Source organism: Pituophis catenifer, unplaced genomic scaffold (genome assembly GCF_029215685.1).
Source record: "Pituophis catenifer annectens isolate HBS135680 unplaced genomic scaffold, rPitCat1.0.hap2 SCAF_1, whole genome shotgun sequence".
NCBI lineage: Eukaryota > Metazoa > Chordata > Lepidosauria > Squamata > Colubridae > Pituophis > Pituophis catenifer.
Window position 1 is genome coordinate 300,242,117 of NW_027256881.1, and position 13,810 is coordinate 300,255,926.

At 37.1% G+C, this 13,810-nt stretch overlaps 1 protein-coding gene across 22 annotated transcripts in view; it reads left to right on the plus strand.

Moving 5' to 3' along the window:
- Positions 1-13,810, plus strand: part of NRXN3 (neurexin 3) — a 1,226,878-nt gene that overhangs the window by 184,840 nt on the left and 1,028,228 nt on the right. For 5 of the 22 annotated variants that reach the window (XM_070931446.1, XM_070931448.1, XM_070931449.1 and 2 more), the window contains exon 6: positions 7,550-7,582. The exons of the other annotated variants lie outside the window; for them this stretch is intronic. In XM_070931446.1, the coding sequence (XP_070787547.1) occupies positions 7,550-7,582 (33 nt within the window). The remainder of the gene's footprint in view (positions 1-7,549; positions 7,583-13,810) is intronic. 22 annotated transcript variants of the gene reach the window in all.

Below are 13,810 nucleotides of genomic sequence, written 5' to 3' on the forward strand. Positions count from 1 at the left end.
TTGCAAAACAATGGCCTAAACAAAACATGAGGTGATTTTGTGAGATTCGTGGCAATGTAAGTTTAATAATACATAAATTCTGGCTCTTTTAATTACAACAGTTTTTATTTAATTTGGAGAGTCTTGTAGGAAATTGATTTTGTCATGATGCTTGTAGGTGCCATCACCACCAATCCCTGGTTTATGTAGTAGACCTTGTTCTGTCCCCGTACCACGCACACCCCCAACCAGCCAGCCGAGGGTTAAATAAACTCTTCAAACACTCAACGTCAGTGATAAGGAACTTGGCAGCAACTCCGTGGCTGCCTGCCAAGAACTTTTACTCCGATAACACAGACAAAAATACACACAGTTTGAATAGTCCAGTTTGTAATTAAATCCACAGCAAATAGGCGTTGTGTCCAAAGGTGCAAAGTGACTCGCCAGAGATTAGCTTTGTCCGTCACAGAGTCCGAATGGCCACCACACTCCCTTTTATAGCCTGTGGGGTGTGGTCCAGTGACTCAGCTTAATCTCTGGCACGCCTCCTTTTCTGCTGCGCACACTTGTCTCTCCAACACTGGTGTGGGTCCAACCACAATGTTTCTTCATCACTATCCGACGGCTCGGAAACACCTGGCTCCTGGCCAATCTCTTTTCCTTCGGGAAACACCTGAGGCATTGCCAGAGAGGAGGGTCCTGGAGAGGGAGGCCTGGCAGTCTCCTCTCCTTCATGTTCGGAGCCTTCTTCCTCCGATAAGATAGGCTTGGAGGACGGAGCCACAACAGACCTCGGATGAAAGAAAGAATATAAAACCATTGAATGTCTCCTATTCAGAGAAATTTAAGTCATTACAAGCCAAGCGCTTTATTGCTGCTATACTTCTATGTGTAATGGCTTGTTGAAAATCATTTTACCTCTCAGGTTCCCTTTTTTCCCCTATCACTTTTTCTAATTTTATTTGTGAAGAGAAAAGGGAGCTAAACTCTTCTTTTCAGCAGTTCCACAACAAGTATGTTGTATAGGTATGAAGATTTCCTGTTCTTTTTGGAAAAAAACCTGAAAGCACAATTCATTGGTTGGAGACAGTGCATTATTTAACTAGTTGTTAATTTAGTTACTATTTAGAAATTGTTTATTTGAATGTATCTTTTAATCTTAAAGCCCTCTTCATTTCTCGATTTCTTACAAATCATCCTTCAGCTTCACTCATTAAGAATGACCTGATTTGATATATCTTTCTTCATGGTCAGCAACTGATATTTTTTTTGCAGCCTGCTCATAAGGATGTTTCATTTTATTTCAAGCTCTTGTGTGTTGAAGAAAATTATTTCCAAATATTTTGAGATTTTGAGGCTGCAATAAGAAAGAGAGTGGGCCTGTTGACCTGAAGGCTTTTCTTGATAAATATCCAAATTAACTGACTGTCTAACTTCTGTTGTTTCTTATCTCTGTTGAGTTGAATGATACCTGCATTATATCCAAGTTGCACACATATTATCAAGGATCTTTTTCTCTCACCACAACAGTCCTTCTTGCTGTCTTTGATTATATGACACACATTTCTTGGAGGTTAATTTCTGATGTCTGTGATTCAAGGAAAACTTCCATTTTAGGTCAAAGAATAAGATAGAATCACAAGCTGATATTGAGATAAAAAAAAATCTGCAAACAATAATTTGAATGGTTTCTACTAAATTAACTGTTAAAATGCAAACTGTTATTATCCTCATACTAATCAGCATTCCTGCATGTAATCTTTAACTAAAGTACATAATGTTATCCTATGGGAGGTCTTAAACTGATGATGTAAGAGGAATGTGAGCAATTCAACTTATACATCACTGTTGAATTATATGATGAAAGGGCTATCATCTTTTATTTCATTTTTTTTTCAAAATTATGGAATGTGTTTATTTTTCATGCCATGTATTTTATTCTTATTCATGAAAAAAAATCATTTTACTATATCTGAATTCCTATTCTGATTTTCTTTTCTTTTTTAACAAAGCAGTTTGTTACCAGGCCTTATTTTATTTACACACAATGCTTCTAAGATAGAGAAAGAATGAAAGAAAATAGAGGCCTGTTCTACTTTCTCTAGTTTGAATCTGGGTCATTAATTTTCCCTACATTAGCTTAAATGGACAGAAGAGCTAGGTATTGTGAATAAATAAAATAAAAGGCCCCGGTGATGCAAAAATGAGATTCTTTTCTGTCTCTGCTATTGAAAGAGGTCAGTCTTCTATACAGAACAACGTGAATGGGAAAAAATGAAATTATTTGTGGGATTTCATGTATTTTTCTGTCTTTTTGTTCTGGAACAAATGTCAACTGTAGCAAGTAGGTCTTGGATGATTCACTTTTTCCTTAAGGTAAAAGGTAAAGGTTCCCCTCACACATATGTGCTAGTCGTTCCCGATTCTAGGGGGCGGTGCTCATCTCCGTTTCAAAGCCGAAGAGCCAGCACTGTCCGAAGACGTCTCCGTGGTTATGTGGCCGGCATGACTAAATGCCAAAGGCGCACAGAACGCTGTTACCTTCCCACCAAAGGTGGTCCCTATTTTTCTACTTGCATTTTTTATGTGCTTTCGAACTGCTAGGTTGGCAGAAGCTGGGCCAAGTAACGGGAGCTCACCCCGTTATGCGGCACTAGAGATTCGAACCGCTGAACTGCCGACCTTTCAATCAACAAGCTCAGCATCTTAGCCACTGAGCCACTGTGTCCCTTTTTCCTTATTCTGAGACAATTATACATTCCAAGATTGTCTGCAGGTTGCAGTAAATAAATTCAGTATGGGGACCATGATGGTGTGATCAAAACTCCACCTGTTTTTTATGTGTGTTGCACATTAAAAAAAAAAAAAGGTCTAAGCTTCAATTGCACTATTATGGCTACCATCTTGACATTGTTTATCATGTCCTTTGGCTGTCCATGGAACTATTTGGCAGAGTAGATTAGCTATTCATTGCTCCCAATGTTTTTATAGAAGTTGGATATTTGGCTATTGTGGATTCATTGTCATGAATCTATGGACTTCATGCATCTATAGGTGCTGGACTAAATTAATTTGGGGATTGCTTCCAATTCTAAGGTGTAATTTACTAGGTATGTTTTAAGATTTGTATGGGAAGCAAATTTGAGCTTAGACTATTGAAGCAGGAATGGTGAAAAGAACCCAGGAATTTTATCAGCCGATTGAAAGGGATTTAGCTGACTTCCTGTGTAGATCTGAAACCATGTGTAATAATGTCTTAAATTTGGTAGTTTTCAACTCTTGACTTTAAACATTTTAAAATAAGACTTGATCTATATTTTTAATGTTGATATAGGACTATTTTATTTTATACATACATAATTCACAAAACAATCTTTAAACTGCATCCTTTGATGAGAAGAAAATATGTCCTTTTCCAAAACAGATAGATCACACATTTCCAAGAAATACTCCTAGACGTCTGGAATAATATCACATTTCCAATTTCTCAATGTAATTGTTTTAGCCACTCACCCAGGCTCTGTGTAATCATAATTCGAGATCCCAAAATTTTGGTATATAATCCAATATTACTTTAACCTTTAATATTTAAAGATTTTCCCATAAATTTGCTTATATCATACACTGTCCCAAAAAGTTGCCAAATGTTTGCATGACTATATTATATAGGTCAGCGAACTCATTTTTTACACCTCCAAGATAGAAAAACTGATGCTCATCCTTTCAAAATATTATCTTGGGAGTCCTAACTGTATTTAGTTGTATCACAATTATTACAAAGAATAATAATTGTGCTCAGATCTGAAAACTTGAAAAGCAAGTTGAGTGAAGCTGCAACAATGACCTTCTGCTTGTAAAAGCAATTTTCTGCAAAGACTCAGGACCTGATTCATGGATTCCATCCTTTTTCCCAGCCATGTTTTTCTCTCTTTTTCCAGATACCTATAGCAAACAGATTGTATTAACAGACAAAGGAGAGATTATGGTGAAAAGATTTGTGAAACAACAGGATTAGGAAAGCTAAAACAAGCAAACATTGAGATTATGTTTGGAAATGGATAGGCTGCTGGGGTTGCAGGCAGTGGGAAATAAAATGAGGACACAATGGGAACAAGAAAGGAGAGTATAGGCCTTGTATGGCATGATGCGAGGGAGGTTAGTGAGAAAGGAAGAGTTTTAATGCGTTTTAGAAAGCAAATGCACAGGACAATCAGAGATTAAAACTGTTGGCCTAAAACCTGATGGATTAGTAGCTGTTGATGGTTTGTTTAGTTGGTTTATGCCTGCCTTCCTCCTCCTTGTTTCTAAAGAATGGAAGGAGATCTGTCCTGAAATCTGGGCCTTGATGAGGGTGGAATAGCATGCAAAACTGAAGGCACCAGCTGTCAGCTGATCTGAAGTGGGACCAGCTGTGACCTGATTAGTAGGGCCTTAAACGTGCATTATTCTTTTCATTTTCCACCTCACTGACCTTATATTGAGCCAGCTAAAGGGCTGGCAGAGGAAGTTACTGATAATCAACTCTCTGTGCCACTTCACCTTTCCCAGAGTCAAGGAGGAAAAGTCCCCGGAGAGTGATATGAAGGGTGTGCTGTTAACCCTTGAGGCTCTCAATAGACAGAGAAACCTGTGGAGAGATTTTTAAGGAGAAAAATGTCACAAAATTTCACAAAATTGGAGTGAATTCAGATTGGTGTAGTGTGTGCAATGGTTTGGTTTTTTTTTTTTAGCCCCCATAGAAATGAGTCCAGAAACTTTTGCTTAGATTTATGCTTTATTATAACAGAGCTGTGGAAGGGATAGGATAAGCGGACTCTGCCATAGCACAGGAATAACGAGGAGATAGAGGAGAAGGGTGGGTGGGTGGGTGGATAGGAGATATGATAGTCTTAATAATGCAGAAAAGCCCAGCCTGTCCCAAAGAGAGCTACATTCTATTGGAACTGGCCTATTCTGCAAAACTCTAATAACTTGAGGATGGAATGGCATGGTTGATTATATCTTTTTTTCCCAACCTCAGGTAGGAAGGGACTCTATTTTGAGTCTCTTTCTATTACAAAAGGCTTGCACAGAAGATATGGGCTAGGAGAGTCAAAATTATGCTTGCCTGGGACAATAAAAAGAGTTTGAATTGCCCAGATTATCTACTAGGCATAAAATGCCCAACATTAAGGAAAACCTTGCCTGTCTTGTTTTCTGAATTTCTTGGCTCTTTGGGACTTCAAAACATAACCTTGCAAAATATCACAAAGAGGTCACAACACTTAATAAATCTGTGAACAGTAAATGGCTTTTCAGTGTGAGCGGTGTGTTTATTGTATTTAGCAATGTTTTTATTTAAAATTAGTCTTGAGGTAGTAATAACGTTAAACGTACAATAAATACTGGTTTTAAGTCCCCATTAGGATTACATTCCATAAATTTAATTAAAATGATCTGGCTCTTATTCTTTAATGCAGCTATTAAAAGGCAGACTATCTAAATTTTTTAACTGCATTCATGGAAAATATTCTGAAACAATGCCTACTTGAGAAAATAGCAAAATAAGAGCTGCAGAAAGAAAAATCAGAGTTGCAGAGAGATATTTTTTTATTCTAAGAAAAAGAAATGTTTGAAAAACTAAAATATTTTAGTGACCGCTTTATAATTCTAAAACCACTTTGTTAAAAATCCAAATGTAATTATAAATGTAATTAAAACACAGGTAATTTTTTTTATAAAATGCAAACATTCAATTTTAATTTGCAAAATATGACTTTTTCCCTTACATATGTGTGTGACACCATGAGGCAAGAATGAAAGGGCAGACTTGGACTTGGAGGTCATGATGCCACATTTCATCATTTTCATCCCATTGTGTCTACTTGTGGATCCAACAATGTCATCCTTTGTATTAATTTCAGACCACCTTTTCTGTGAAGAAATGGGGCAAAAGACAAGTGGGTGGGAACAGATAAAGCAAAACAAAAAATGACTCCAATTTTACTTGGTTTCATTTCCTGCAATTATGTTCTGACTTCTCAACAAAATTTCCAGGCTATCAAACAGCAGCTTATTAAATTTGAAAAATTAATTTTAGATAGCAATATGCCAGTTAAAGGTTACTATCCAAATTCTGTGCTACTCTATTGATCATAAGGTCTTCCTATTAAATGGATTAAAAGAAGTTCATTGATGAAGATTAATCATATACCAGTCCTTGTGCTGTTGCTTAAACATCTTTTGAAGTTGTAGTAGTAATAGATTTTTATGAGCAGTATGAATTTTCAACCTCAATGTTCAGTAGTCTAAGCTTCCTTGACTTACAGTGTTTTATGTTCATTTTCAACTTTTCTAATTAACTCTGAAAGTCAAAATGCTAACCCAAGTTTTATAAGGCATTTCTGGCATTACTGTATATAAGCAATTAATATAGGACTTTTGTAGATGTTAAACATATGGGCAGCAGTTATAAATTTTTCTTTCTTTTTTAAAAAACGATTATGAAACTATTTAGGGAGAACAATTAAGCATCATATGTAAAAAGAATGACCTGAAATTGTGGTAAACTAACCTAATTTTCAGGGTAATCACAAAACAAAACTTTTTATATCCTGCAGTTTAAATTGTAAAAGAAAGAATGTGATGCCGTATTAAACAGACTCTCCTACCCTCTTTTGGCTCAACTTTGAACTGCAAAGATTTTCTATAGGAGAAAAAGATTCAGAGATTACATTACTGATTCTTAATTCTCAGAAGATCTATATGTTAAGGTAGAACAGACATTAAAAGTTGGAATGTATGTTGACTGAAGTGCATATGAAAAGGTGAACGCAAAAAAAAATAATTAAATAAATTAAAATATCCATTCCCTGTAAATTTTCATCTGGAAACATCAAGAACTCTTAAGAAGGGGGAAATGAATACAAAGGGTAAGAAAATTGACAAGAACTTTATTGGGGGAGTAATAGGAAAGGTCCATGCAGTTAACATTTCATATATTTCTTTGGTATACTTTGCAAGCTCAGTGTATATCCCAGAAACTGGCTGTTACCCTAGACTCATAGCCATTGGTCATAATTAAATGACATTTGAATTCCTTAATTAACTTGAGTGATAGCACTTCACAGCACTTCCATAAAATCAGAACTCTAGACTCTTCCCTAGACTGCCCTCCTTAGGATCAAAATTAGTATTCCAAAAATTTTCAGCCGTGCTGCAGTAATCTCAGACTCAAATTACTTTTCAATAGCAAACACAATAATTTTAATGTTGAATATTGAGAAGTAAGTCGATTTGATTCAGTTACCCTAATAACTGTTGGTTGGTTGACCATTTCTCCTCTCTTTCTTCCCCCCCCAAACTATTTACCTTTAAATATTCTGCATTTGATCATTTTAAAGCCTTGTTTGGGATTACTGCTTGCTCTCAGTGATAAAGATCACCCCCTCATGTACCTTGTATAGGAGGCTACTGTTGGATCTAATATTTTGGAAAAGTCAAGTGACACTGGTCAATTTTCCTAGCCTGGAAAACATTGAGATATGAAGGTATCAACTCCCTGCTAATTGGGAAATTCTGGGAGCTAAAGGTGACATACATGGAGCTTCTAGGTTGGGGAAAAGTGATTTATGCAGGGGTGGTATTCACTTACCTTCGCTACCGGTTTGCAAATGGGAGTGTGTGCACATGTGCAATCGCTTCGTTTGCATGCCCAACCTCTGCACATGCGCAGGACATTCTGTGCATGTACAGAGCATCAAAAATAGGACATGATGACAATAGCATATTGCAGAGGAAACATCTGGACCAAATTGTTCGTATGTGATTAGCTGAATACCTGTGCTCCAAAAGTGAACAGGCCTGATAAATTGACACTTACAGCTTGAATATTAATGAATAGTTATGATCAGCCACTCCTCTCCCCTTCTCTCCCTCAGCCTTGCCCCAAAGAAACGTCTCCTATCCTCTCCCCTTTTCTCCCTCAGCCTTGCCCCACAGAAGCCTCCCCTATCCTATCCCCTTCTCTTTTTCAGCCTTGCAACACAGAAGCCTCCTCTATCCTATCCCCTTCTCTTTTTCAGCCTTGCAACACAGAAGCCTCCCCTATCCTATCCCCTGCTTGCTGCTGTGAAAGTAAAACTGAAACTCCTCTCCTCTGCTTGTGTTTTGCATTTGGAACAGATTTCTTTACAGGTGGGGAGGGGGAGTAAAACTCGTTAGCATCAGAGCATGTTAATAATAATAATATAGGAAATACTAATGCTCCAATGGTCATTTCAAAAAATCTTTTCTTAGTGAGTACCTATAAGCCAAGAAGAAGAACATACGTGGCAAATTTCAAGTTTGTAGGCTTTACGGTTCTGAGATTTTGTGATGATGCGTGAGTGATATTTCGCTTTTATATATACAGATTTATTTTTGTTGTGAAATATTCTGCATGGAAATGCCTCTAAGAAATTTTTGGAAACTATAGCTAGCATAAATATGAAATCTGAATTTTAATCAGAGTGAACTTTGCTTACCATATTACACTGGGTTGAAACAGCCTGACTAGATATCATTTTATTTCTAGATGCTATTTAAGTAATTTATTTTAATCTATGGATTCTTAAAAGCTATGGCTAGGATATACAAAAGGTACTTTATATTATCCTGACAAAAAATGCTCATTTTAGATAAATATATTTTGCCCGTGTTAGCTGTTCTGGCTGACCAGAGTTTGACACCTGCGTTTCATATTTTGAAGCCCAACCTTTTTCTTTTACACTATATATGCTCTGTATTTATATGAGTTCTAGTTAGTGTAAGAATTAGAAGGCTTAAACAACTTGTAAAGAAATGCAGATTATAAGCACCTTTTTTTATTACAAGGATTTACCCTGAAGTCTGGGAACAGAATAATGAGACAACTGGAAGAAAAAAAAAGAGGAAAATTTTCAGCTAGAGTTTGACAGCAAAAGCTATTTGATCTACACCGAGCTATTTTAATCTAAAGGCAACAAGACTCCTACAGGGTAAATGGTTTGCATAGCAGGAAGTCCCCTTAGTCAGCTACACAAGAAGTACTATCTATCACTCCCAAGCTGCAAGCCATGACATACTCTAACACAACTAGACAGAGCCCTAGGCCAGTGTATACATTTATTATGAAGCACATTAATAAACCATCATAAAAATAAAGCATACTTATTGCCATTAAAAATTAATAGGCAACATTTGTTGGATTGACTGCATCCATTTTACTATAGGCCTAGTTTTTGATATGTTACAGATAGAAACAGCTAAGGAAACTTACAGTTTTCAGAGTGATTCTAGCTTTCTGAGCCCTGGAATCAGTGGTGGGATTCAGCCAGTTCTCACCACTTCGGGAGAACCGGTTGTTAACTTTCTGAGCAGTTTGGCAAACTGGTTGTTGGAAGAAGTCATTAGGGCAGAGAACCGGTTGTTAAATTTCTTGAATCCCACCACTGCCTGGAATTATTTAGAAGGTGGAGTTATTTAGTGTATTAGGAGTCAAAATAAATTCTAAAAAAAACTTTGCATCTTTGGGATTGAGGACTTTCTGATTTGAGCATCAGCAGTGATATTTTAGCAGTTAAAATGGACAGGGTGCTACTTAGTTGGTCTAATGTGAATCCCTACTTCGCAAAGGAACATCAGAATTGCTAAAAATATATATTTGGAAAATGATTAGACTGATGTTCTGAGTCACCAGAGCTGCAGTTCATGGGCAGTTTAGCTACGATACCCATGAAGTGATTCTGAAGGACAGAAGTCCTTGCTTCATGGGTAGTTTTTCTTGTTTTCACTTTCTTTGGTCTCACTTGAACTCAGTTTGCTTAATGTATTGATTATTAGAGTTGTACTCTGTACATTCTGTTGATACAGGCAAAATGTTCAAAGCATGTGATGGTATCATGAATATATACAAACATAGCAATATACATTGCCATAAAGAAATGTTGATAAATGAATGAGATCAGTAAGAAGGAGTTGGAAAAAGGAAGATATGAAGATAGAAGTAGGAAATAAATGTAGAGGTAGAATAAAAAGATTGCTATAGGGAAGTAACAGATATCAAAGAATAAAATACAGTCAACAAATTAAAAGCACTTTGAATTTCCACAACATGAGATTTGGAGAATTTGTTTTGATTTGGGACTTTTTAATAATGGATTCATGCATATTAGAAACAAATATATTATATAAAAGAGTAATTGGTGCAGCTGTTATTATCATCCTGGGATTATTAAAAACAAAATGCACAGGTATAGTATAAATGATACCTGGCTCAATAGTAGTAACTTTAAGAGGGATCTTGGAGTCCTAGTGGGCAATCACTTAAATATTTATTTATTTTATTTATTTAATTAAATTTTTATACCGCCCTTCTCCAAAATAGGACTCAGGGCGGTGCACAGCCAAGGTAAAAACAAGACATATATACAAACATGGTGAATCTAAAAAACTATTTAAAATAATTAAATGTTTTGGCCGAATTAAAACCATTTCCAATTTAAAATCAATTTAAAAATTAAAAAATTTGGTCAAGCCAGCCCAGCTTGTTGGAATAAATAGGTTTTTAGGGCCCGACGAAAAATCCGGAGGTCTGTTATTATGCGTAATTCTGGGGGGAGGGTGTTCCAGAGGGTAGGCGCCACCACAGAGAAGGCTCTCCCCCTGGGGGTCGCCAGCCGACATTGCCTGGCGGACGGCACCCTGAGGAGGCCCACTCTGTGTGAGCGTACTGGCCGGTGGGAGGCTATTGGTGGCAGAAGGCGGTCTCGTAAGTACCCCGGCCCTAAGCCATGGAGCGCTTTAAAGGTGGTCACCAACACCTTGAAGCGCACCCGGAAGACCACCGGGAGCCAGTGCAGCTCGCGCAGGAGAGGTGTCACGTGGGAGCGCCTCGTCGCCCCCATGATCCCCCGCGCGGCCGCGTTCTGGACCAGCTGGAGCCTCCGGGTGCACCCCAGGGGGAGCCCCATGTAGAGAGCGTTGCAGTAGTCCAGGCGGGAGGTGACGAGTGCCTGAGTGACTGTGCGTAGGGAGTCCCGATCTAGAAAGGGACGCAACTGGCGTATCAGGCGAACCTGATAAAAAGCCCCCCTGGCCACGGCCGTCAAATGATCTTCCAAGGACAGCCGTGCGTCCAGGAGGACGCCCAAGTTGCGAGCCCTCTCCGTGGGGGCGAGTGATTCACCCCCAATAGTCAGCGATGGCGTCAGCTGGCTATATCGGGACGCCGGAAGCCACAGCCACTCGGTCTTGGAGGGGTTGAGTTGGAGCCAGCAGTGTGCTGCAGCTGCCAAAAAAGCCAACACGGTTCTAGGCTGAATTAATGGAGGGAAAGAATCAAGATCACATGAACTGTGAATATCACTTTACCTTGGTAAGACCACACTTGGATACTGCATCTAGTTTTGGTCACCACGATGTAAAAAAAATATGTTGAGACTCTAGAAGGAATGCAGAGAAGGTCAACAAACATGATTAGGGAACTGGAGGCTAAAACATATAAAGAACAGTTGCTGGAATTGGGTATGTCTAGTTTAATGAAAAGAAGGAGTAGGGGTGACATGATAGCAGTGTTCCAATATCTCAAGGGCCACCACAAAGAAGAGGGAGTCAAGCTAATCTCCAAAGCATCTGAAGGCAGGACAAGAAACAATGGATGGAAACTAATCAAGGAGATAAGCAACCTAGAACTAAGGAGAAATTTCCTGACCGTTAGAACAATTAATCAGTGGAACAACTTGCCTCCAGAAGTTGTGAATGCTCCAACACTGGAAGTTTTTAAGAAGAGATTGGACAACCATTTGTCTGAAATGGTATAGGGTTTCCTGCCTGAGCAATGGGTTAGTCTAGAAGACCTCCAAGGACCTTTCAACTCCTTTATTCTGTTATTATGGTTAATTCTGTGATGTCATTGGCAGCACTAGAAGTACATTTTCAGTATGAACTGTACTTGTAAAATAAGGATTGTTCACCCACATTAGTCAGGAAGGGGATTCTCAAATGCCTTAAATATACCATGGAACAGTCTCTTCCTTGGACATTACTAATTTGATCTTGAATTTGATTTTCAAGTTTGGCTGTATATGTATTTCAGTGGCATCTAGTTGCTTTGCTTAGAATTAGTTTGTATATTTTAAAAGTGTGTGTGTGTGTGTGTGTGTGTGTGTGTGTACTTCTACATATGGCTATTCATTTTATTAGGATAAGTGCCTGGGAGATGCACCTCTCACAGACAATATGATTGATAGATTGGTTATCAGTCCTTATTATGCTGTGCTATTTACTGTTATGCTATTTACTCTATGCATGCATTGTAATAGATTTACTGCATCTTTATCAGTTTCCCTTTCCCTTGTTTATTGATACCACAAGCAAAATAAAAGTAACACATCTGTACAACAATTGCAGTCAAATTGACTATCATTAGCCGAGCATTATTGTCTGTCCAGAAGTCTTGGAGAAAGGAAGAGCACAAATTAATGATATCTAGGTAGATTTTTCTTGCTTTGGGAATGGGAGAGAACAAAGTATATAAATATGAAACAAAGCTTGAGTGACATAGATTAATTAGTAAGGTTTATTATTTCAATCATAATTTGGCTCTATTTTTAAATTTGACTCTAAGGTAACTGAAAATGCAGTGTCCATATATATATATTAGAATTGTAGGATTTAGGCATCACTCTTTTGTGTGATGACACAAATTGTCATTTTTTTATTATGTAAAAAATTGCAAGGGAAGTTTATATTGGAAGCAATGAAATACCAGAATATAGCTAGAAGATAACTTTTCTGACTTAATAGATGTTTGATAGAGAGCTAAAATTTAAGACTTTGGCATAAGGGCATGAATAGGGGTAGAGAGAAATTCATTTCGTTAATATTTAAATACAAATATGTATAACATTTCCAAAGATACACAAACTGAAATTAATCCATTGAAATTTATGCTTTTCTGAATTTTTCAATACATTCATGAACTATAAGAACGATGTATACACACATACACGAGAGAAAGCTATGAACAAATATAAATCTTTTCTAAATATACAAAGTATATTATATTAGGAGAATTTTTTTTGCAAAATGTGTGTATAAGACAAAAATGCAAATAAAACTGAAAATGTTAAGAGATTGTATACCAGTTTGTTATAAACTTTCTTTGAAAAAAAAAAGAATATCTGAGAATATATGAATAGAGTTAAGATTTGTGTACTGTTGGAACGACATTGAGTTGTACAACTATCCTGGACGTATTTTTGTTACTGACATATTTGTATTAGTATTTTAATATTTTAAATTTTAATAAAGGCTTTTTGAAGATTAAAAAAAAATTAACATATTTGTAAAAGTCTGAAATAGAAACCAGGTTTCACAAATCCACTCAATGCTACCCTGCAGTATTACATTCAGTATTAATTATGGGTTAAAATTCTGCCTACAATGTATGCTTTACATTGGTTACATATTATTTGTTTATCATATTTGTATATCATTGTTTGCCTCACATTTTTTTCCTCTTAAGAAAAAGGTAGTGTAGATGGGGGTGTAATATGTTTACAACCCTTTGAGGTAGATTGGGATCAGAAAGACTAATAAAATGAGCATTGTCCATCAATCTTTGATAAGGACTGAAAATTTGAATTGGGTCTGATTGGTTCAATTCAAAACCCTATACATAAACCCTGGGGCAGTTTATACAACAATTTTCACCTAGTGGTACTCTAATCACTGTGCTTTGGCTGCTCACATGCCTTCTCCTCTTTTGTTTATTAATGTGAAATGTAAAAAATTCAAGGACAAGATAGTCTGATTATGTCTTTTGAAGGTC